The sequence below is a fragment of the Manis javanica genome, chromosome 9, assembly GCF_040802235.1.
Source record: "Manis javanica isolate MJ-LG chromosome 9, MJ_LKY, whole genome shotgun sequence".
NCBI lineage: Eukaryota > Metazoa > Chordata > Mammalia > Pholidota > Manidae > Manis > Manis javanica.
In genome coordinates this window covers 87,156,449-87,182,896 of record NC_133164.1, presented here as the reverse complement: position 1 = coordinate 87,182,896, position 26,448 = coordinate 87,156,449, and the positions used below count along the sequence as shown (strand labels likewise).

The 26,448-nt window shown below is 33.8% G+C and overlaps 1 protein-coding gene across 6 annotated transcripts in view; it reads left to right on the top strand.

The window, feature by feature from the left end:
• The window catches only part of ROCK1 (Rho associated coiled-coil containing protein kinase 1), a 176,556-nt gene that overhangs the window by 136,676 nt on the left and 13,432 nt on the right, over positions 1-26,448 (top strand). For all 6 annotated transcript variants that reach the window (XR_012121172.1, XM_037017969.2, XM_037017968.2 and 3 more), the window contains 9 exons: positions 2,902-3,062; positions 4,665-4,849; positions 6,465-6,534; positions 9,018-9,112; positions 15,531-15,696; positions 17,493-17,586; positions 18,040-18,128; positions 20,614-20,802; positions 21,766-21,925. Coding sequence is in view for 5 of the 6 variants with exons in the window: in XM_037017969.2 (XP_036873864.1) it covers positions 2,902-3,062; positions 4,665-4,849; positions 6,465-6,534; positions 9,018-9,112; positions 15,531-15,696; positions 17,493-17,586; positions 18,040-18,128; positions 20,614-20,802; positions 21,766-21,925 (1,209 nt within the window). In the remaining variant the exon portion in view is untranslated. The remainder of the gene's footprint in view (positions 1-2,901; positions 3,063-4,664; positions 4,850-6,464; positions 6,535-9,017; positions 9,113-15,530; positions 15,697-17,492; positions 17,587-18,039; positions 18,129-20,613; positions 20,803-21,765; positions 21,926-26,448) is intronic.

The following is a 26,448-nucleotide window of genomic DNA, read 5'->3' as shown; positions in this document are numbered from 1 at the left end:
TAATGGCACATTAAATTGAATTTGTTCAAAGGAATTTTATCTGTGAAGCCTGTTCTTAAATCCTGTTCTCACTATCTTGGTTAATGGCTATGTAGTTTTTATGAGTCCAAGCTTGGGATCAAACAAATCTATTTTGCCTCTTAGCTGCTGTATGACTATAGATGAGAAAATGCATGTAAAGTGCCTGTACATAGAAAGCTTTTAATAAATGGTAGATATTACCACGGTTAAGGGTGATTGATGGTCTTATTCATCCAGGAACCCAAGCCAGAAACCTGGGAATCAATAAGGAATTCTACTTCCAAATTATATATACAATGTGATCCTCCTTTCCTATCCCCTTTTAGTTCGTGAACTGTTGCAGCAGGGTCTTAATTTTTATTCTGCCAAGAGTTGTTCTGCTCATCAATCTGTTGTTCACACTTAGGTCAAAATAATCTTTTTAAAATTCAAATCTTACTGTGCTAGTCCTTTTAAGGGTTAAAATCCTTTTGTGGCTTTTTATTATTTACAAGATATATGTCAAACTCCTCATGACATACAGAATCTTGAATTGGTACTTAACCTATCTTTACAGTCTTACTGCTCTGCACTTCCTTAAGTATACCCCATGCTTCAGCCATAGTGAACTACTTTAATTTATTTCTCATAAGTTAATTATTGGCTGCCTACAGTAGGCCAGGCACACCTGGAAATACAGCAGAGAATAAGAATTACAGGAACCCTTCCTGTTAGAGATTATATTCTCGTGGTAGAAATAGACAAAAAAGCAAATAAATGGAAATAGGTACAGATTGTAATCATTAATGTAAAGAAAATACACCCAATGAGTTAGTTTCTAAATGGTAGTACCTTAGATGGGGTTTCTACTTAAAAGCCTCTCTAATAATATATAAAGTATATAGTTAATAATATTTGGATAAGAACCAAAAGTCACAATGAACCAGCCATTTAGAGTGGAAAGAAGTATGTTCTGGGCAAAAGATATGATAAATTCAATGCTGTTACTCTAAGAATAGTGGGAAACCATTGTAGTGTTTTGAGCTGTGCCAGGATGTATAATATATGTTTTTAAAAGACTATTCCTTGTTGTTAACAACCATTTGATCAAGAAATTTGAGAGATGCCCTCTAAAAAAAAAAGAAGACTATTCTTATTGCTATGCAGGGAATGCTTAAAAGAAAGATAACAGTTTATAAAGAGAGATCAGCAAGAAGGGTATAGACTGTGGGCATTGGTGGAAGTAGAGCTGGAAAGAAGTGGAGATAGAACAAGAGTTGGTGATGAATTGGATAAAAAGAAGGAATCAAGAAAGATTTGGGCTTTTAATTTTAATAGCTGGATGGATGTTAATATATTTTGATTGAAATGACTGGGGCACGAGTGGTTTGGGATTGGAGTGAAATAAAGGTATCTATTTTAGATACTCTAACTTAGAGAAGTGTATTAGATATCTAGGTAGAGATATCAAATAGTCAGTTTGTGTATAAGTCCAGCTCAGTAGAGAGGTATCATCAATTCAGGAATCATACATGTCGAGCCATGAGAGCCTGATGAGATCAGCTAAGGGAAGAATATGGGCAGTAGAGAGAAGCCTGTCATAACAGAGCCTGTTGGCAGTCTGACACTTGGAGGCCAGATAGAAGAGGAAAAGCCAACACAGGAAACCAAGAAAGAGCAGCCAGAGGAATAGCAGTAAAACCAAGGGAATATAGTATGAGAAGGCTGAAAAGTAAAGTATTGAAAAATGAGGAAGTGGTTCAATATATTGAAGTCAGTTAAAATTGGTGAAGATGAAGACTTGGACATTGTGTGCCCTCTGAATTTTGCAAGGTGGACATCATTGCTTAGGAAAGAGATGAGTGTATAGTAGGTGAGGCACTGGAGAGAGTAAGTATAGACAATTTTCAGGAATTTGCCTTTGAACAGAGATGGGATGGTAACTGAAGAAGATGTGAGATCAGTGGAGGATATTTCAGGAGGTGAGATAATAAATGAGATTGTTGTGTTGATGGTAATGAATCATTTGGGAGGAGGAAATTGTTGAGACAGGAAAGAAGTGAAAGAAGTGAAGGAATAAAGTCCAGAACAGAAATGGGTGCATTTGTGTTTGATTAGGGAGACAGGAATTAGGAGGTGGTGATTGTATCAGTGAGGCTAAGTTTTAGGTTTTGGGGGAAAGATGATGTTCAGTTCTCATGGTTACAATTTTGTCACCTAGAGGGCAGTATCTAAGAGTGGAAAAACCGGACAGTTTATATATAAAGTTTGAATCCTTAGTAGTGCAATTTACTAGTTACCAGACCATGGAGAAGGTAACCAACCTCTCAGAAACTAAGTTTTCATATCTCAAGGAGCCTCACACTATAGACTGATTTTCTGGTAATAATTAAAATAAGTGTTATACTACTATGGAATCTTGTTTCTCTGAGTTGCATAAATTAAAGTTCCTGTCTAGTCTTAAGTCTCTTGAAATTTTTCTGGAACTATGCAGGGTGTAGATTAATAACCACAACCTTCTTCTTTTTTCTCAACTACCTCCGTTTTTTTCCTTAGCTATTCATTCCACTTTTTTCCAACTATACTTACATCTTCTGGTCTGAAAAATGACAGTGAATTATCTTTCATACTACTGGCCAAGGGCTGGATTTAGGTTTTATTTTACTACTTTATTATATTTTATAACTCCCTTTAGAGATCTCACTATACAGATAATTCAGATAATATCAGGACTTCCATAATGAATACCTCTATTAGAGACCCAAGATAAAAACATCCCTGTTTTTTGTCATCAGTGGTGACAAATTTGGTACCAGTTTGTCTTAAACAGCCCATGATAGTGAAAGGTATTGAAATAGTCTCTTTCTTTAAATGTAAGTTTGTAACTTTTTTCTTTTACAGAGATGGAAAAAAAGCTAAAGGAAGAGCGAGAGGCTTGCGAGAAGGCTGAAAGTAGGGTTGTTCAGATTGAGAAGCAGTGTTCCATGCTAGATGTTGATCTGAAACAATCTCAGCAGAAGCTCGAGCATTTGATGGAAAATAGAGAAAGAATGGAGGATGAAGTAAGAAAAGTAGTACTGATTTTGTTCATATGAATGAAGAATTATCATATGTTTTGACTGAAAAGTCATTATCATTAAACAACATGGAAGAGGTTTGAATGAAATAACCTATATGTATCTGTGTTCACTGCTGTCAGGTCACTGCTATATCCCTAGGTCCTAGAATTTTCATCTTCAGATAGTTATTGAACATTCACACCAGAGGGTCTCTCTGTTTTGCACTGTGACAGTACAGCTGTACAGAGGTGTCATAGCTCCTTCCCTGAAGAAACTATTTGCTTTAACAGCAAACCTTTATTGTAAAGTAGCTTGTAATCTCAAAGAAGAGCATTGCTCTTAGATTTCAAAAAGAGCATTAAACTGTCTTAGATTGATAGAAAGCACAAGGTACACATTTACAAAGCAAAGATAAAATAACCTTATATGCTTCTTATATATATTTTAGAAACTATAAGAAATTATATTATAATTAAATATAAGTTTAAATTTTAAATATTATAATTAAATTAATATTTACTTAAATTATAAGAAATTATAATTACTTTAGAAAGTAATTAGTCCACATATGTAAGTTAGAGAATAGAGGCAGAGAAGAAATAATCAGGAAAGACTTTTCAAAGGAGGGATGGGATGTTACCATTGTTTTAAAGGTTGAGTATGACTTAAAAGTTAGTAGTTTGAGAATCAGAAGCTTGAATTGGTAGAGGGAATATTTTCAGTGGTGATAACAATAAAAGAATGACTACTGAGTTCTTAGGAAGATAGGTAAGCAAGGGACAAAAAAGGACTTGATCTGACCAGAGAAGAAAAGATATATGAGTAGTCATGGGAAAAACTTCAGGACCAACATACTGAATAGTCTTTTAAACTTCAAACGGGAGCTACAGATGAAAACACTCTTTTAGAAAGTTAATCCTGTAGTGGTACATGGAACAGGCTAAAAAGAAGAGAGATCAGAGATGCCCTATTAGAGCCAGCATGCAGGAAGAGTGTATACTGAAAATTTGGAAGATAATACTTAGTCATTTAAAAAATGTAATTATGACCACCTGTTACCTACCTGGCTCTGTTCTAGGAGTTGGAATATTGAATAAGATAGGTATGGTCTTGACTTTTGTGGAACTTACAACTCAGAGGGAAAGACAGTTACTAAAACTGTAATTGTAGGCATGACATATTTAAGGAGAAAGTACTAAATGCTATAGGAGTGTTATGACTAATCACACTGGGGCGTTAAGGGAGGCTTCACTAAACTTTGGAGGGTTGTAGACTAGAACACAAACATTTATAAATGAACAGGTTAATTTAAATAACCCTTAGAAAGGTCCCACCAAAGATCACTTTTAGACTCACCTTCTACTCCAAAATTTCTATGCAAGTTGGGGTAGAAAGAAACCAGACTTTTCCCCGAAGATCTCATATCTGAAAGTAGGGAAGTAATTTAACTTCATAATAAATTATGCATAATAAACATATAGATCAAGGGACACTTTTTAGAATAATAATATTCTCTTGTATAGGCATTATAATGTACATGAGACTTGATTCATATTCTTTCATATAATGTCTAATAAATTGTTAAATTATTTTTCTCATTAATAGGTTAAGAATCTAAGTCTTCAGTTGGAGCAAGAATCAAATAAGCGACTGTTGTTACAAAATGAATTGAAGACTCAAGCATTTGAAACAGATAATTTAAAAGGTCTAGAAAAGCAGATGAAACAGGAAATAAATACTTTATTGGAAGCAAAGAGATTATTAGAATTCGAGTTAGCTCAGCTTACAAAGTAAGTCTTGGAATCACATTCTTGATTTCTTTTTTTGTGTTCAGCATTTGCTTATGTTTTATATGTGTATAGTTTCATGTACTTAGAGTTTGTGAAAGGAAGACTTCAAAAAAAGCATTTAGAAATAAAAGGATTTGCTTGCAAAGGTTTGTAAGGGAGTTCAGGCTTTGGAGGATAGCCTTACTAAATAAAAAGTACAGTTACTTAAAGAGAGGAAAGAGGAGATTATGAAGGCTGCTGACTTTACTGTAAGTCTCTTTGTGTTAGAAAAAATAATTTCCTCATATGATTTTGATATCCACAGTCATGTTTCTTGATACTAGAATTATAAATATCAGGGATAAATTTCATTTTATTAAGGATTCAGTACCTCACAGAAAATGTTCAAGATTTCTTTATTTTGGAGACAAGAATTAGGCATGATGACTCTCTCTCTCTCTCTCTCTCTCTCTGTGTATATATATATATATATATATGTATTTGTTTTGTTTTGTTTCTTTGGTTCACCTTAGAATGCAAAGAATCATTTTTCTTCTTGTCCTCCGAGATGTGATATGTCTGCTTAATGGAGACAATGCAAGGTGTCAGTATTGCTTTCAGAATTTGTATAAGGACACATTTCAAAATTTTAATATCAAAGATGGGTGTATCTTATGCCAAATCATGTATTTTTATTTCCTCCAAATTTATAGTATCTTCATTTGCCAGCTTCATTTACAGCACAGTAATTCTTGGATAAAATTGTCAATTTTTATTTTATTTCTTTGTATTGGTGAAATTCTTTTCCCCATTAAGAGCCATAATTTTCATGTAATATGTTTTATAGTTTTCTTCTCCCAAAATAACTGTCACTCAGCATTCAGTGAACATTTATTATGTCTCTTTACCTGCTGTATGCCTTATTAAATGCTGAAAAAACAAAGCTATTACTACCTAACAAGAAAACCTAGCAGGCACAGATGGAATTGTTAATCCTTGAAACTCTGTGTCTGGGTTGCATTGTATTTTTGTTTTTTGAGTCTGTTCCTTTCTATGAATTGTGCTTATGTGTGCATTATGTATGTGTAGTTGTCTCTTTTATCTGTCTTCCTCCTCTCGTCAGTTATTCTTGCCTCCCTTCCTATTCTTCTCTAACTATTCATTTCCAATGCACAGATCCCCCCACCTTGTGCTTAATTGGCCATAATATATAGTATGAATTATTATTATTATTTATTAAATAGTTCTATTTCCCCTGTTTTTAATTGCTTGCTTACTACATAAGACATTTAAAATGTATCCCTAAGAATGCTTTACCTATTAAAATTTACCAGAAGAAATACCATTTTTATTTTTGCAATTTGGATTAATCCATAATCAGTATTCTCTTGAAAATGACCTTCAATAGAAAACAGTTCCCTCTACTTAGCATAGTATCATTCTATAAAAAGCAAAATGGAACCAGACAGTGTGGCCTGACCAAATGTAATTAATGTAATACTGTATAATGAAGTATGATTTTTAAAAACAAATGTCTGTTTAGTAAACCTTTTTATTTTAGCAACCTTGATGAATAAAGAGTAACATAAAGTCTAGTATAAATAGTATTTGTTGACTTTTTCTCTTTTATCGGAAGACAATACAGAGGAAATGAAGGACAGATGCGGGAGCTGCAAGATCAGCTTGAAGCTGAGCAATATTTCTCGGTGAGAATCATTTTTAACATGATAGACTGTTTCAAAATCTGACTTAAAACAAGATGTTTAGATTTTTAATGTGAACTATGGTTCTTTTTCTGATGATTATGAAGTGCTTTTCCCCCCTTTGCATATCCCTATATCTGCATTTCATTTCTGAATGCGTTCATGATCCATTTAAGTTAGGAAGAAATGACTATTTTTGTGAAACATTTCTGGAATTGCCATCAAGCTAGAGCTACATATAAGATTTTGTTTTAAAGGTTCTTTTTGCCTGGTAGCAATCTTGGGTGGTTAGAGCATCTGTATTATCATGAGTGTTTCATGTAAACATTTCATCTGTAGGTGTCAGTATGTACAGTTGTAGGTATAGCAGATGTTCAGGAGCTTTTTCCTGTTTTACCACTGTATGTACTTATGTGTCTGTTTGCTTTTTGTCTGTAGAAGTCATTCTAACTGTATTTGCTACAGACCAAGTTATTTTCACTGCTACTATTGATTAGCACTAATAGCTCATGTTTGAGGCTTTATTGTTTTGTTTGTTTCTTTTGGTTGCCAAGCTTTTGTGCTACCATTTTAACCTGATTTACCTAGCTGCTCCTTTACTATTCCTGGCAGCCATCTTTCCTACAAGCCTTATTCAGTGCAAGTAAATGTGTGGGTTTCAGGTCGCACTGGTGAACATGTTCTAGGAACCAAGTGTGAACACTATTGGAAGTGGTGTTTTCCCTGTAAAATGTCTGAACACCACCGGATCTCTACAGAATTTTTGTATAATTTAGAGCTTCTTGCTCTACTCTGCTCATCTCCTAATCAAACATTGTGACTTCCTGTTTTTTTCTATTTCTTTCCTGGCTTATTAGACCATCATCAAAATTTTTTTTACCAATCATTATTGTTGAAAACCTTGCCCTGAGTATAGGTTAACCTTAATTATTCAAAGCATGTAGTACTAACTTCTGCAAAGTGATCTATAATATCATGCACACTTTCTTGGCCATGTGCTCCCACAGAGTAATCATGCAGTGCCTCCACACTTTGGGATGGATGTGAAATGACTTGTGGTATTCCTATGAATTCTCGATTTTGCCTCTATAAAAATAATACAAAACCTAACCCTGTCTCTTAAATCTGATTTATTCCGTTGCTTGTGAGGACTCTGTTAGGTATCATTAAATTTGATAAGCTATTATGAACCAAATTTAAGATTTTCTATAGTTTGGGCTTTCAAATCAGATTATTTTACTTATTATCCCTTCATTGATTACACATATAAATTTCTATATCTGAAGTCAGAGAAAAGAGATAAGAATTTGACTCCTAAAAGCAAAATAAATTATTTCATTTCAGAGATTGTGAACACTTATACTAGAGCAAGACATCACTCTTCCTTTGTTTGCATTCCCATGGAAAAGTATTTTTCCCCTAGAGTAGTAAATTTACCCTTATAGGGTAAATTAAGTGTACAGTGTAAAAGTAGTTCTCCACAGCTGTTTGCTGCTCTGTGCTATTTTTTTCCTTTCCTTGTCTTTTAGACTAAAAAGGATTGTTTAAAAAAAAGAAAAAAAAAAACTAGACTTACATGGAAGTTTCCTCTGGAACCCCAGGATATAACACAATATAGATGTAATACTTAATACCTGTTAAATATTTGTTGATGAAACAGCAAAAGCTCAGAGAATTTTGAAAGAACTATTTTTCTATAATAAGCATATATTACTCATATGTTAGCACAATTTTTTATAAATCTTGTTTGTGGGTATTTCTTCTACCCTTTAGATAACCCACTCTATCCCACCCACCCGAAAGAGAAGTGTTTTCTCTAATATTATGCACTTCAATCTGATTTTTAAATTAGTAGTGTTTGTTAAGTGTTTTTCCCACATCAATAAACTTTTTAATGTATTATTAATTTTACCCATTTTAAGTGTATAAACCAATAAATTTTGAGAAATGTGTGTACTGTGTGACCACCAACACAATCAAAATACAAAACATTTCCTTCACTGTGCACAAATTCCTTTATGGCCCTTTGCAGTCAGTGTTCCCCACCCACCTCTGTAGGCAACCACTGATTTGCTTTCTGTCACCAAAGATTGTTTTCAGCTGTTGCAGAATTTCATGTACATGGAATCATACAGTATATGCTCTTCATCACCTGGTTTCTTTCACTCAGCAAAATATTTTTTAGATGTATCATCTTGTATATATCAGTAGTTCATTGCTTTTTATTGCTGAATAGTATGAATAAACTACAATTTTTAAAATTTATCTGTTGATGGACATCTGGATTGTTTCCAGTTTGGAAACTTGTGGATAAAGCTGTATCGAAAATTCATGTATAAAACTTTGTGTGGACATACTGCATTTGTCTTGGGTAAATATTTGGGAGTGGAATTGTTGGATCCAATGTTGTTTAACTTTATAAGGAGCTACCAAACTTTTTCAACTCACCATAAACACTTAACTACTTCTTATCACTTGTTTTGCAGACACTTTATAAGACCCAGGTAAAGGAACTTAAGGAAGAAATTGAAGAAAAAAACAGAGAGAATTTAAAGAAAATACAAGAACTACAAAATGAAAAGTATGTCCATTTTACTTTAGGACAAGAATCACTACTACAACAAAACATTCTTAAAGTTAGAATAGAGAGCCATTATTCTGATGGGAATGGTACAGCAAATCTTACTGAGTTAATACAGAACAAATCAACCTAGATTAGGCTAAAATTTACCTTAAAGGTAAAAAAAAAAACTTAATACGTTAATGCTATAGCAGTTGTACAGAGATTCACTAAACTAAGTGACAAATTGTTTTCAAGGGTCTCTCAATCTTTAAACAGCTATTTGTATATAAATAGTTTATGTTTCATGTGCAAGTCATTTTATGTTAGGTAAAGGTATTTAAGGTCTTTATCTTAGTATTATTAGGCAGGTTAATTTCTATGGCATGTGTGCCTAGGGCCTTAGGAGGAGAAGACCTTCTCGTAGCTAGATAGTGTCAGAATAGGCACTGGGATTACTTTTCTCATATTGTTACAATGTCGTTTCATAAACCACTTTTGAAAGTAAAAGGATTTTAATCATTTCATTATGGAAGGGAACAAATTCGTATATGAATTATATGGCAAGTATCATGATAACCCCCACGCTTGAAAGAGTCAGGACCTGCTATCCCACCCCAGAAGCCCACTATATTTCCCATATAATTAAAGCTTTCTTCCCTCCCTACCACAATAGTAATCACTATCCTAACACTTGTTGAAGGAACTGGATCATTTGTTCTGTAGTTTTTTCCAGTCATGATTTTACTGATTCTACTTCTGGAGTTAGTTGAACATTTTTGTCCTCTTTCTGTGTTTCCTGCAAATCAGTGGTTAAATCTAGACCTGCATTGTCCAGTACAGTAGCCACTAGTCACATGTAGCTATTTAAATTTAAACTTCCTTTAAATAAACATTTTAAATTTAGTTCCTTATATTACAGGTGCTCAGCATAAGTATAGAACATGTCTGTCATCAGAGAAAGTTTGTATTGGACATTCCTAATCTGGGAGCTTAATCAAATTCAAATCTGATTTTTAGAGGGGAGAAGACTATCTCATTTATAACTGTGTAATGTCTGGTTGCCTCTGTATTGTGAGGAACCACTGACACTCAGTGCTTGGATCCTTAATATGGTTAGGTAGAGTCTAAGGTAGGAAAACTAGTACATTTGCTGTCTCTTGACAGTGGTGAACTTCTATCACAGAGTACAGTCTGTTGTCTCTCTCTTGTGTGATATCTACATGTAGTATGCCATCCTAGGTTGTGTGCATTTACAGTAAGGGGACACCCAATCCACTATATACCATACATAGGGTTCATATGTTTGCCCTTGCTTGATGTATTTAAGAGAAATGTATTGATCACCACTTTGTGCTAAGTACTTTACCTCATACCAGTGATACAGTTATTAGTAGGTTATGGTTCTTAGCTTCAGGTGCATCAGAGTCTACTCAGGAGACAGATATAATGAAGATATACGGCTGTGAAAAGTGCTGTTGGAACATATTGAAGGAATATACCTCAGTCTCACCATGTGGGATTTAGAGAACATTTCTGAGGTCATAAGTGAGGAAAAGGAAAATTTGCCAAGAAATGAGATATGGGGAAGGGGACAAGATAGGCAAAAGTCAGTTTGTGATTTGGAAGACAGTGAATGGTTTAGTTTGCAGCTGGCAAGACAGTTGGTGACAGATACGGCTGGGGAGATAAACCTGAGTCAGGTTACAAAGGGCTTTGTGTGTCATGCTGAAGAGTTTGGAATTATTAAACACTAAAGAGTGGGAAATTTTGCTTTTGTTGATGTTATCTTTGTATAGCTGCATCACCTATATCAGGGCCTTTCAAAGAATAACTATTCAATAAATATTGAATGAATAGATGAAAAGTCTAAGCTAGGGATTGGCAAGATGGTCTTTTAGAAAGTCCTACTCTCTAAGGTGGAGAACAGATTGAAGTGAGGTAAAGCTGGGTGGATAGAGGGAATCCAGCTATACAGCCACTGGAATAATCTAGATGTAAAGTTATAGTTGGAGCTGGCAGTAAAAGGAAAGGCAAGTACATAGGAAAAAAATAGGAAGTAGAAGCAATGGAATTTATAGATTTGTGGGTGGGGGTAAAGGTTAGGGAACATTTCAGGTGGACTCTCAAGTTTGTGACCAGGGCAGTTGGGTTGATGGTAGTGCTAGTGCCTGAGTTAAGGAGTGCCAAGTTTGTGAGATGAGGGAGACAAGATTATTTCCATTTCAGACCTGTTCAGTTTCAGGTACTTTTATGGGGTATCCAAACAGAAATGGCTACCAAGCATTTGGGTTTATTGCTTCAGAACTCAGAGAAAAGATAAGGACTTGAAGCTGATTTGACAGTGGTTGCACACTAAAACCAAGCTAGATGAGGTTTCTTAAGATGATTGTTTATATCAAAGTTGATAAACTCCTGAGCCTATGATACCATACATATAACTAGGTTGAAGTTAGTTGGGTTCATTCATTGTGTGAGTTATAAGGATAATAGATGGAAGAGTTCGTGTCCTCAGTTCTAATCAGTTGCAGCCACATGGTAGCACTGATCCAGTATTTCCAGATATTCTGGTTTTCAAGTAAAGCCTCAAATGTGAATTTTTATGTAAAATGTTGGCCCAGATTGTGTGTGTGTGTCTGGAGGGAGACAGGGGGACACTTTTGTGGACTCATTTGCCTCTCTCGGGCAATAAGTTATAACCACTTTGTAGGATGAGAAGACATAAAGGCTGAAGACAGGTAACGACCGTCTTTTAAGAAATGGGAAGAGGACGGGAAAGTAAGAAGTCACCAGGAATACAAGGAGAAAAGCAAAATATCATATCACAAAAGCTAGGCAAATAAAATATTTCAAAAAAAAAAAAGTGATTTAGAGTACCAAATACTCAGAAGGTCAAGTAAAAAATAAATCATTCATTATAGTTAAGGTTATATTTAAGGTTTCCTCGTTAGCAATAGTTCCTAAATAATGATGAGAATAGACACTAGATTAAAGTGGATTGAAACATAATGGGAAGGGTTGAAGGAGAGACAGAGTGTAGACAACAGCCACATTGACCTTACTCTTAATGAACCAGTCTGTTCCTCTCCTGCCTTGGAGCCTCTGAAGTTGCTCTTCTGTCTGCTTGGAACATTTTATTCTGAATAGCCACATGGCTTGTTCCTTCACCCTGTTCAGGTCTAGGGCTAAATCTCATCTCAGAGGGGCCTTCCCTTCTTAATATTGCAAACATCCCCCACCCCATCCCACTATCTTGCTGCTGAGTTCAGTACTTCCTTCTCTGTTTTATTGTTCTCTGTAGCACTTAACCCTTCTTAATATTGTAGAATTTGCTACTTATTTTATTTACTGTTTTTCACTTTCTACTAGAATGTAATTAAACTCAATGAAGGGATTTTCACATGTTTTGTTAACTCTAATTCATTGATGCATGCCTAGCCCCTAGAATTGTACCTAGAACATTATGGATTCTCAGTAAATATTTGTTAAATTAAAAAATTCAAGAAATGTGATTGTTACAGCAGGAAGTAGAGCAGTAGCTGGAGGAGAATATGACAGTAAGCCATTTCTTTTTAAAGATAGAAACCTGAGCATATTTAAATGGGACATGGGAAGGAAATCAGTGGGAAAAGTTGTACATCAAAAAAAAATGGGACATGGGAAGGAAATCAGTGGGGAAAGTTGTACATCAAAAAAAATGGGACATGGGAAGGAAATCAGTGGGAAAAGTTGTACATCTATTCATTGACAAAATTTCTGAGCACTTTCTGTGGGCCAAAGACTTTTCTAGATATTATTGATAAATTGATTTCTTTAAGAAGATAGAATAAGGGTAGGAAATTGATGCTCAATATCAGCAAAGGCAGATCTTTCTTTATGGAGAATTGTAAAGGAAGTATGGATGAATGTAATTGCAGACAGTTTTACCTAAATCTTATTCTCACTTTTTCTTACACAATTGCATAGTCAGGGATGGAACTGTTAATTTGGGATAAATAGGTCTTCCAGCATTTTATAGTATAAGTTAAATACTTTTATCTGAATTTGGCACAAAGCAGCAACTCCAGATGAGAACATATTATCAGTTATAAGTAGACAAAATGTGCTCTTACCTAAAGGCAGCCCTTTAATTCTATCCCTTTCTGCCTACTTAAGACTGTGACTCCAAAATTTCTCTTTTTTCCTACATCAAATTTTTCCTTTCTTTAGTTATTCCCACTATTATACAAGCATACAGTCAAACATCTTCTTAAAAGAAAAAACCTTCTCTTAACTGAATTTCCACTTCAAGCCACTGGCCCATTTTTCTGCTTCCTTTTGTCACAGACTTTCTTGAGAAGTGACATACAATTTATCCTCAATCCTCTTCTCCCATTCTGTCCCAAGGTCACTCCAGTTGGACTTCTGCATTCATTACTCTACCAAAATAACCCTTCTTAAGGTCAATAGTGACTTCTTAATAGTTAAAGACAATAGTTGATTCTCAGTCCTTACCTTATTTAACAGTAGAAGTTGACACAGTTAACTCCCTCTTGACACAAATTTCTTCACTTGATTCTGTGACACTACACACTATTTCCCTTTTTGAATGGGACATTCTTTCTTAACCTCCTTTGCTTCTTTGTCCCTTCTCTGAGACCTTTAAAGTTTGGAGGGCCTAAGGGATTACTCCCTACTTATTCTTACCCAGCCTTGTGGCTTTAAATAGCATCAGTATACAAGTATATTCTCCCCTGAATTCCAGACTTGTATATATCCAGCTGTCTATTGATATCTACACTTGAACATTTAATAAATATCTCATATGTAGCATGTCCAGAAAAACGTTCTGAGCTCTTCCCTGTTTTTCCCATTTCAGTAGTAGCAATTCTATTATTCCTGGTAAGTCAAAACTTGGAGTTACCCTAGACTTGTCTTTTTTTCTGTTCTCTACGTGCAGTCCATCAGTAAGTCCTCCTAGCTATAATTTAAAAATATATCCAGAATCTGATCAGTTCTCACCACTTGTACCTTTACTAACCTGTTCCAAACTGTGGTCATCTCCAATCTTGATTATTTCACTAGCCATCTAACTGATATCCCTGCTCTGCCTTTGTCCCCCTACTCTCTGATATTAACAGAGCAGCCAGAATGATCTTTTTAAAGCAGAATACCCAGAGTGAAAGCCAGAGACCCTGTATTGCTTAGAAATCCTCACAATGTCTGTTCTCCCTCACTTCTCTTACTATATATCTCACAGCCTTCCCTCATCTCTCACTCTGCTCACATTGACTTCCTTCAGACCATCCCTAGGGCACTTGACCAAATCACTGTATCCCCAGATAAATGTGTCTTCCTCCCCTATTTCTTCATGTCTCTTCTCATTTTACTGGAGAAGCCTCTTTGATCACCTGTGTGAAATAGTGACCACGTTTGTAGCATCTTCTACCTTTCTTCTTTTATTGTTCTCTATATCATATTATATATTACTTGTTCATTTTTTTAAAGTGTCTGCCTCACCCCACTAATGTATGCTTCATGAAGGCAGAAACTTTGTTATTGCTATATGTCTTAATTCCTAGAATACTTTTTGGCACATAGTAAACATTCAAATAAATATTTGGACAAATGAATGAATATTCTTATTTTATTGTTTACTATATGTCTCCCTTTTTAGTCTTAAGACAGAAAATTTTGTTTGTATTATTCCCTTATAGATTGAAGTCATTCATTCATTCAGCAAACATTTATTGAGCACCTACTGTTTATGGGGCGGAGGGTACGATTATGACCAAGATGGCTTATCAAAGAGAGGCTGCAATTTAGGAAGAGCAGGTAAACTGGACTGATCTGGTCCTGGTCTAAATGTCAGTTCTGAAAAGTTTTAAAGTACAATTCCCAGGAAGAATTTTTAGAATAGTTTATAGTGGTTTGCAAATCAATTTATAAGTCTTCATAATCTCATATGAATTTCAGAGCTAGAAGGGACCTCAAAAATAATTTAGCTTAACCTTCTCGTTTTACAGTTTGGATTAAACTGAGCTCCAGAAGTGTAAGAAGCTTACCCTGTGTCCCTACCCAATTAGTTATAGAACAGGGGTAAGGGTTCAGGTCTGTTTTCCTGATTTACAAGCCAGTGAGTTCTCCCTGTGCCATGCTACCTTCCATTCCAAATTCACAACAGATTCCTTTTCAAAAGTAGACTGTTTGCCATTGCTTTATTATCTTTTCTTAGTTAAGCACAACAGCAGGAACAAGATTAGAGAATTCTTTTACTTTTATAGTTTTTCAAAGTGTGAAGTTAAATTCATTACTTTTATAAAAAGTTTGTAATGATTCAAAGTTCATTTTGAGCAACAAAATACTTAATTCTTTTTATCATTTAAATTTAAGCATATAATTAAATTGGGTGAATGAACTAAATTTGTGCATATCCATTTCCCTTACGGATCTGTTGCAGAGAAACCCTCGCCACTCAGTTGGATCTAGCAGAAACAAAAGCTGAGTCTGAGCAGTTGGCTCGAGGGCTTCTGGAAGAGCAGTATTTTGAATTGACACAAGAAAGCAAGAAAGCTGCTTCAAGAAATAGACAAGAGATTACAGATAAAGATCACATTGTTAGTCAGGTAAGTCTAATAATCAGGTTACATGACTAAAATTAACCTAAATCAAAATGGGTCCTTTTAAAGTGTTAGGGTATATGTACATGTGTATTAACTTAAACACATCAGTAACTCTGTACTCATGTATAGTTTATATAATCCAAAACAAATGTCAGTGATTGAAATTCTTATTCAATATATTGGGTTTTTCCCTTTCTGGCTGTAGATCTTAATATATATTATGTGAAGAAATGCTTACCTTTAATTCATTTTAATACAGCGCAACTAATTTTATGGCCAAAATTCTGTAAAATTCAGAGAAACTATTTTGGGGTGAGGCTTTGTCTGTATCTACACATTCATAATAGAAACCCACTAATACAAACAATTAACTGTTCCTGAAATTGATATTACAGTCTATGTAGATGATGGAGCTAGAAAGAGGAGTTACAGATTTTTTTTTTTTTTGGTGAATGCATTTTTTTTAATTGAAGTATAGTTGATATACAATCTTATATTGATTTCAGGTAGACAACACAGTGGTTCAACAGTTACCTGTATTATTAAATCCTCACCCCCACTAGCGCAGTGACTGTCAGCATAGGAAAGATATTACAGAATCACTGGCTATATTCTACATGCTGTGCTGCTATCCAAATGACCAACTTATGATTGAGGATTTTTGTGCACTTTTATCCCCCTTACCCTGCCCACCTACCCCAACCCCTTCCCCCATTGTAACCACCAGTCACCTCTCAGTGTCTACTGCTATTTGTTCATCTTGTTTTTAGATTCCACAAATAAGTGAAATTCTACATTATTTGTCTTTCTCTGCGTGGCTCATTTCACTTAGCATAATACCCTCTAGGTCCATCCATGTTGTCAAAAATAGGATTTTTTTTATGACTGAATAATATTCCATTGTGTATATGTACCACATCTTCTTTATCTACTCATCTATTGATGGACATCTTGGTTGCTTCCATATCCTGGCTATTGTAAATACAGCAGTAAACAATGGGATGCATATGCCTTTTCGAAATCAGGGATTTTGTTTTCTTCGGGTAAATTCCTAGCAGTGGAATTACTGGGTCAAATTCCTATTTTTAGTTTTTTGAGGAACCTCCATACTGCTTTCCACAGTAGCTGCACCAATTCACATTCCTACCAACGGTGTAGGAGGGTTCCCTTTTCCCCACATCCTCACCTGCTGAGATTTTTCTTTTGAAGCCACCATCAAGTGTTCTGGTATAAGCACACCTGGGTTCAGGTCCCAGCTTTGCCCTTAAGAAGTTACATGTCCATGGCAGTTTGCCTTAATTTCTTCAAGCCTCAGGTTCTTCATCTATCAAATGGCAATAATACCTATTCCACAGGATTTTTATGAAGATTAAATGAAATAATATACATAGGATGGTGAAAAAGTACATTATCAGAAATAATCAAATGTTTTAAGTGTCATTTTCATCATCATTATTCATTCAGATTGAGAAACTTAGTCCCAGGAAGATTGTGACTTGGTAAGTGTCACAGAGCTAGAAAACGAATTGCAAATTTCTTGGCATCCAGTCCAGTGCTCTTTCCATTACACACACACACTTAAATCATTTCTGGAAGCTAACAATTATTGTACAATTTAATTTAATTGCATTTAATTATAACCACATATTGTAAGAGGAAACCAGGCATTTCTATAGTTGGGCCATGTCTGACCTGTCCTCATCTATAAAAGAGGCAGAGTATTCTTTTTTTAAGGTCATTTGTTTAAATATGAGACTAGCAAAGAGACAATAGCTTAAACCTTTGTGTGATTTGTTTAGCTTGAAGAAATAAACAGCATGCTTACCAAAGATACTGAATTATTAAGAAAAGAAAATGAAGAGCTAATGGATAAAATGAGGAAGGCAGAAGAAGGTATGTAGGGGTTTTTGTTTTTGGTTTTTAATCATAATGTTCAGTCAAGTTCAGAGGTAAATCTTTTGCTATTTGTGTTGTGTGTTAAGTTTTTGAAATATTTTCGTCAAATATTAAATAACTTCTGTAGCTTTAAGAATTATTTTAGTAGAACTTAAATATTCTCACCCACAAGAAAGGTAAAAGGTGAAGTTGATAAATGTGTTAATTAACTTTGATGGGGTAGGAGAATCCTTTTGCAGTGTATATATCAAATCATCACATTGTGTACTTTAAATATCTTACAGTTTCATCAGTTTTACCTCAGTAAAGCCAAAAAAAATCCTAATGAAATTACTGTAAGTTACTATATAGTGTATGTGAATTTAAATAATTAAGGACATTGTTAATTTGGAATGTAGAAATTGAATTAATGCCATACCATACATAATATTTTGTATAACTTGTTGACAGAATATAAATTGAAGAAAGAGGAAGAGATTAGTAATCTTAAGGCTGCCTTTGAAAAGAATATCAACACAGAACGAACCCTTAAAACACAGGTATCCGTGCTCTCAGCCTTTTTCATGTGTTTGTATATGAGTATCAAATATTCAGAAGTTAATATTTGCTCTGTGTACTTTTTCTTAAAACTGAGATTATAAGGCTCAAGCTTTTCATTGGAACAAGTAATGTAATATTCTTCTTTCATTAACTATAGAAGACTTATTCAAGAAAACAGGATTCAGTTAAGAAAACTAGCTTGTCATTTGACCCTGAAGAATGTGCTTTAAATTGTATAGAAGACCTAAAATTGACAGTAGGAAAATCTATTGAAGGGAAAATACTTGACTGAAGCCAAGAGAGAAGAATTGAGAATAAATAAACTATAGGGGTGGATGTATCAATTTTCTTTTTAGTGATGCAGCTAGATCAGATTTTTTACACAAAAACTTGATATCTTATCATTTTATTAAAGTATCCAGTAGTTTTAAAGTATTTTCTATTTTTTGTTAAATGATAATAATAGCTTCCTTATCACTAGTCTACTCTCTCTCAGCAGTCCTTTATGTTGCAAATGCAGTAATCTTTCAGAAATGCACTGTCTGTTGAAAATCCTTCAGTTGGAGGTTTTACTTAATTTTTATAACAGCATAAAGAAACACATTGGCATTTATTACATAAAAATTCATGTCTGTGGAGCCCAAAACAACACAAATTGAAAGAGGACAAACTAGGAAGAATATTTACAGCAAATATAGATAAATGTAAAGATCACTTGTAAATAAGACAACCCAGTAAAAACAAAAAGTAAGGGATATTTGAGAGAAAAAGAAACATCATAAAAAATTTTAAAAGATCGACCACAGTAATAAACCAAGAAATAGAAATTAAAACAATAATGAGGTATCTTTTTAATAGTTGTATGGGCAGGTTTAAATGAGATATAATTCTTAGCTTTGGCAAGAACATGGGGAAAGCTTATTCAACACTTTCCCCTGTTTCAACAGTTCAACAGAATAAAGCATTTTAATATGCATTTTCTTTAACCCAGTGACTGCATATTTAGAAATTTATCCTGCATAACTACTTCCATAAATGCTGAAAAGAAATACATACAAATTTAATTACTACAACAACATTATTTTTAGTAGTGAATAAAGATAACCCAACCACCCATCAACATAGTACTGATAAATCATGATATATCCATACAATGGAATGCCAAGGAGGCATTAAAAATAAGTGAAGTAGATTTATGTGGAATGACATGGAGAAGTAGTATTTACCATGATGTATGATACATAGTATTAAGTAAATGAAGCAAGTTGCAGCACAAAATGTACAGCAGGATTCCATTTTTAAATATAAATATATGTGTAATCTACTAGTATACATAGAGAAAAGTCTAGGAGGATATACAACCCTCAGGTTGAAAGAAAAGAGAAGGTTTAGCAGAGATGGTCTTTGAGGGATAGTACAAGGCCTTTTCACTTTCTTCATAATATATCACTGTATTTGATTTTTCTTATAATAAATATGCTATAGTTAGTATTAGAAAAACAAATATGCATTTATTGGTTGAATGAAGTAAGTAAGCTTTACTGCATTAAGAACGTTATTCATGTGCTCCTCATCCTAGATGGGACCTAATCTGCATGGGAATGATAGTAGTTAAGGCTTTTTTTGTCTTAATGGGAAATAATCTGTGGGTTTTTAAAAAAATTTTACTACCAAGCAAACACATCATGACTTACAGTCTTACAGTTTATATAACTAATTTCACATGCTTTTAATAGTTCAGTTCTGTCTCATTTTGAATATATATTTTTCCTTCTGGCAAAAGGAAGGGGTTAGCCTCAACTACATTTACATGCCCTTTCACATTCAGAGGGCCTCCATATGGCCTCATCAGGTGTCCTGTCCCCTGCTTTGTTATTTGTCCAAAGGAAAAATACTATCTTGGGCCTTTTTGCCTGTATACTGTTCCCTCTGATTGTAATGGCACCTTGGCTCCCCTCCTTAATACCATTTCTTCCTTGCTTATCCAACTCCTATTTGTCTTTATAAGAAATGCGTACGGACACATAGGTCGGTAGTCCAGGAACTCATCCCTGACTTCACCGAAGCTGTTAGCTGCTGCTCCCATAACCCCCTTGCTTGCCTCTTCTTGCTTAGCACTTTGTACTGTACTGTGTGGCTCCTCCACCAGACCAGGATACCTTTGAGGCATATCTGTATTTTCTGTCTCTATATCTAATGACTGTTGAGTGCCTACCTATAGTGTCATAAGTACTGAATAATTGTTGAACAATAAGTGGATTTTTGCAAGCCTCTCTGGCTCTTATATTTAAGCAGTGAGTTAAGTCAATAATAGTTACTTTGCTGCCAGTTATTATGTCCTAACCTTCATTAGGTGCTCCTCTAAATTTCACACACACAAGAAGTCCCACTTCCTGATTTTGGAGAAAAAAATATATTTTTAGTGATTTAAGTTGGATAGCTACAATACAGATCCTTATTCGTGGTATTTTAATATTTGAATAGGCTGTTAACAAGTTGGCAGAAATAATGAATCGGAAAGACTTTAAAATTGATAGAAAGAAAGCTAATACACAGGATTTGAGAAAGAAAGAAAAGGAAAATCGAAAGCTACAACTGGAACTCAACCAAGAAAGAGAGAAATTCAACCAGATGGTAGTGAAACATCAGAAGGAACTGAATGACATGCAAGCGGTAAGGTTTGTGTGTGTGTGCACTTGAAGGATTATTTTCTTAATTTGTTATTACAATTTATATCTATTCTCTATTAATCTTGTTTAGATTTTTTAGTGTAAAAATCATATTTATATTCTGTACAATTTAATCATTATTAGTCTAATATGAACCATATATCTTGAAAAACTGGGAAGATGCTCTGTTGCCTGTTAATATTATAACTTGATTAATTTTTACCTGTTAGTATCTGTTTGATTCAAGATGCTATTTTGAGAAAAACAACCAAAGATTTTGCCTCTTTAGTTTCAGACTGAAATTGAGATATGTCTGGTATAATATTAATATATAAAAAATATATATCTTTACATGTGTAATATATATTACATTTTATATATAACAATAGTTGGGGTAGAGGATTTGAAGTATTATAGCTTTTTTGTTTTCACTAGTTCAGGACTCACTTCTCTCAAATCAAAATACCAAACATATTTTTTTAATATTTCCTGGCTTGTTAATAGCACAAAATTGAGAACCTGGTCTCTGGTCCTGGGTAGACTTAGGTCCAAGCATTGACTCCATCATTTTGGCTTTAACATCCTGAAAAGCTTTCTATACCTTTTCATTTGAAGCCAAAAAAGCATCTAATGTTTTAAGAGGTATTTGTGTTTTAGTTTTGGTTTTGATGCTTTGTTATTTAAAAAATACAAAATTTTAATAATACAAAATTTAAAAATATAAGAACAAAAAACTGTTTAAAAGCAAGGAGAAAAGGAACTTATCCAAGCAATGTATTATTGATGAACAAAACTTGCATTTTTACAATTCTATCAAAATCCATGGTAATAAACATTTATGAAGTTTCCAGCCAATTTTTAGTATTAGTGATTTTTAGACTGATTATCATTTATAGTTCAAATAATTCTTTATTTCTTAATATTGACATTCGATCTTCATTATTATCTTGGCATTTTTCAAAAATAGCAATTGGTAGAAGAATGTACACATAAGAATGAGCTTCAGCTGCAGTTGGCTAGCAAAGAGAGTGATATCGAACAATTGCGCGCTAAACTTTTGGATCTTTCGGATTCTACAAGTGTTGCTAGTTTTCCTAGTACAGATGAAACTGATGGAAATCTTCCAGGTAAGCATTTCTGTACTTCATTCAGGTTTGCTTAAATGTCATGGAAGTCACATTTCTTTCATTTGGTTTTCTGTCTCTTTGCCATTTTTGTCCATGGATCCTTAAGGAATTTATGTTTCTGATGGCCGAAGTCTGATGATGTTTGTATCCTTAATGCATTTTGAAGAATAAAAGCAGTCATTAGCAATTTTAGGCTATTAAAATAGATCTGAGAGGCTCTACCTGAATAGAAATCTGGAGAAGTTTATGAATCTATACTGAAGAGCCCAACTCCATGGTGAAAGTTAAAACTGCTGCTATACCTCTCACGTTTGGTGAAAACTACACATTTTATGAGAGCAACTGTTTAATGTTTTATGTATTTTTGTGTTTAAACTAAGAATTGTACTTAACAGTCAGAACCACAGCAGCTTATATATAGAAGCCTACCTAGTGTAATAGTGATAAGCTTTAATCAGACTTTAAGTTTCAGATTTGGAGATATAGAAAAAAGGAATTGGGAGATGGAGTGAGGCTGGGAATCAGATAATGGCAAAAGTGAGTAGCTAGGATTTCAGACTTTTATCTCTTTTGTTTGTTTTTTTCCAGTGGAGAATCAATTTTTAAAAAACAGCCTCATTCTTTGTTTTATTGTAGTAAAGCTGTAGTACATTTATGTCTCTTTAACAAAGATGAACAATATACAGATTACAGATTCAATTTAGAATTGAATAGTTTGTAAATATTAAAACATGCATTACATATTTTAAAGCTGTGCACACACAAACACACTTTACATACTACATATTCTTAGTTCAAAGTTTGGAAGTTTTATTTACATGGCCATAAGCTGGAAATTTTTTTAGTATATTTCCTGAATAATACATGAATAGTAAAATATTGATGAAGCAGCACATTTGATATTGTAGGGGTTCTTTTTAACAGATATTACTTGTTTTTTAAGAATTTCATATAAGAAAATGGGTAGACTATTTAGAAAATTTTACAGAATTTTGTCAGAAAATGAAAAGTGAATTTAATTCTTATTTGTATATCATGTAGCCCCTACCCTCATTCTTTGTGGCTCCACTAGCTCAAAATCAGATGCCTGGTAAGAGCATGAAATGAATACTTCTTTTTCCAGTGGTCAAGGCTTTCCCTCTGTTTCCTCTGAATCCTCCTGCCTCTTGAGAATCTTGTAGGTGCATGTCCTTATCAAAGGATCACTTTGGATTTATTAACAACAATCTATAGCTTCAGTTTGGAAGAGCTTTTTGAAAATCTTTCTAAAGTTAGACTTAACAGTAAGAGTGTGATTTTAAGAGTGTTTGGTTACATTCTTTCAGTTGTTGAGCTGAAATTTTAGCTTAGATTGCCTTCTCATTAACTCCAAGATATTTTTAGAGTGAGTTAATAAAGGAATTCTTACTCTGTTCAGTAGGCTACATACCCTGACCTCGTTTTTTTTGTCTTATTCCACCCATTTCCCTTTAACCATATAATATCTTACTATTTGTGCCATTGTTTTCTTTGTATTAGGTTAAACATTTCAGAGACTGATCCATTATTGGTGAATGCTATTTAGAAGATTTGAAAGATAAGTTTGGGGGACTTCTAAAGAGGAGGAAGGTGATGAGTTTTATCTTCTGGCTTATTCAGGAAGGCTATACTCAAAGAATCATCAGATGGTTTGGTTGGCAGAGTTTGGTTAGGAATCCGTTTAGATTTCAGAATCCTAACTTAATAAATCCTCTTAGGAGTCAGTCAGTAGAGATTTTTAAGTGTTTCTACTGGCTCCATTCTGAGTATATTAGAACAGCTGTATATTTTCAGAGATTTTGTTTTTAAGGTTTTCTAAGTCTAAACCAAGTGAGAAAAAAAGTACTGGTGACCATTCTCCATAGCTATAAGAGACTTTTTAGGTATCTCTCTATCACTTTGTTCTCTGTCTTGAAATTTAACATACAAAGGTCTGAACCCTTCCTTGACTTCATATTGGTGGTAGAAATTAATGTATAATCTTTTATCAGTGTTATTTTACCTCTGTGTCAGATGTTTTGCTAGTAAGTTGAAAATCTTTACTAAATCTACCATATTCTAGATGCTTAAAAATGGGCTTGGCAAATAAAGTTAAGGTTTTGCAGTCATATCTAGGAAAAATTGTCAAAGAATTTTAATATTTATTACTATATATTGGAGAGAATTACATATCATACAAGTATCTGAAAGATTTTTTGAAGGTAAAGACTAATGAGTGATTTTGCAAGGTTTAGAAAAATAGTAAATGAATATAAACTACAGAATAAAAAAGGAAGGACTTTGAATAGAGTAATTTTATTGGACAGTTAAAGGCCTTTTGAAATATGTATCATATTTTTATATCAGTGAAATGGATTTTTTGAGTAGTTGAGTGTATGAACGGGTAATATGGCTTTCACTGTTACTCTTAGATTTCATCATCCAATATGAAAACTCTCATTTAATTATCTTGTATATGTAGAGCTCAGCCTCTGTAATCTTCTCTTGAGCATCCTGTCCTTAGTTAGATTAAATCTCTCCTCTAAGCTTCCCAGTTCTAAAAAGCTTAGAAAAATTAGTAACCCTTTGAAGTTCTTAAAATTACTTTTAAACTCTTTTTATATCTTTTTCTTTTTATGTCTTCAGTTCTTTTGGTTCTGTGGCAGGTTGTGGCCCAGAACACTCTGTAAATATGAAGGTTGCCCTTGGGTTAAGGTTTGCCTACTGTCTAGAAGACAAAAAGACTAATATGGTAACTGTCTCTCCTTGTTCTTCCTTTTTCCTTCTTTTGGAACTGTTGACCTAAGAATCTGAAAAGAATATAAAAGTAGATGAAGCACTGGGAAGAACATTCAGTATCAACAGTCCTGGAATATTTATTATCGCTCACAGATTCTCTGCATCATTTTCTTTCCATCCTGCTTGATATCAGACTATGGTAATTTAAACCTATAAATATAGATTTCTTGGTGAGTTTCCAAGTATTTGAGTATATGAGGGCTTTTTTTTTTTAACTTTGCCCAAATCTAATCAGTGATTTGGAGATAATCGGTATATCTGAATTCTTGAGCATTGAATTATTTCATTTTCTTTTTTATATCATTTCTGAATATAATTAAAATATTTTGGACTGGTTCTTAAGCTCTATTCTTAAGCAGTATGTAGTTTATCCAAGTAAATTTTGGTAGTCTTCAGAGGTTAAACCTTGATGTTTGAATTAGCTGTATTGGATATTGATTTACATATGTTTAGGTAGCTTCTTTGTCTCTTATTTGCGTAAAGGAGTCAGTTGCTGATACTACAGTAATACATATCTAAATTTCTTTGTAGGTTAAAATTGCTCTACAAATACATAAAACCTGGAGCCAAGGTGTTTTTCAACTTCTATAGCATTTTATCAGTGATAATCTCGTTTTAGAAGTTCACAGTGTTTTCTTTTAGTTGTCTAGAGAAGTGATTTCTGTGTTTGTGATGTAAAAGGTTCTTTCAGATTGCCACTTAGTTCGCAAGTTGTCATGGTTTTAAAAGTCTTTGTATGTACAAAAACTGCTATGTTAGCTTGCATCTGATACTGGAGCAAGTAAAGGAAACAGGAGAAACTAGTACGTATTTTTTATTTACTGCTGCGCTTAGTTCACCTGCTTCTCTAAAGGGAATTCACTGAAAGGAAAAACTAAAATTCTCCCCCATAACATTATCCTTTTAAATTGGCAAAAACCTTCATATACCATCAACACCTTTTTTGGAATTCCAGATTTCATGATTTAATTTAAATTGGAGCAAATATATAATTGGGCTTCTTTTATATTTAAAATTTCTATATGAACACTAAATGATAAAGTCATAACATACAACAATTAATTGAAAATACATTAAAGAAAGCACTGTCATTAATACAAACCTAAAGCCAGAAAGTAAATAAAATTTTTGGCATTTATTCTCATAGAGAAATAACTGGTAGGGGAAGAGGGAGTGGTATTTTGGTATACAATTTTATGTAAATGTCAAGAATTCAGTGGCTTTCACATCTTTTATTTTTAGTAAGGAATTATTGGTATTACATTGACTTAGGAGTAAGAGCTGCAGTTTTTGGCACACTGAAGGGGGATTTTCCTAGCAATAACTTTTTGCTTCTGTAAGAGAGAATATTTGTGAATAGTTAGCAGCCTTCTGCATGCTATGTAATAAAAAACTGCCCTTTGTTTTTAAATTTGCAACTATTATTTGCAGAGGTTGACTGACTGGACAATTTAGAAAAAAGCAGAACTGCAAAATAATCAGCTTATCAAGTACCTACTCTTATGTGTCAGATGTCTTGGAGTGTATTTTAAAGTGTTCAGATATGTCCCCACTCTCACAAAACTTAACAAGTAACTACCTAAGGAAACAAAATAATTATTGATGAGCTAAATGACAGCAAGAAAAGTGTTGGGAGAAAAGGGTGATCGTTTTGAACTGAAATTTCTCATTTCCTCCACTTTTACAACTAGTATTTAGATGACAAGAAATAACAAAAACAAAGGACA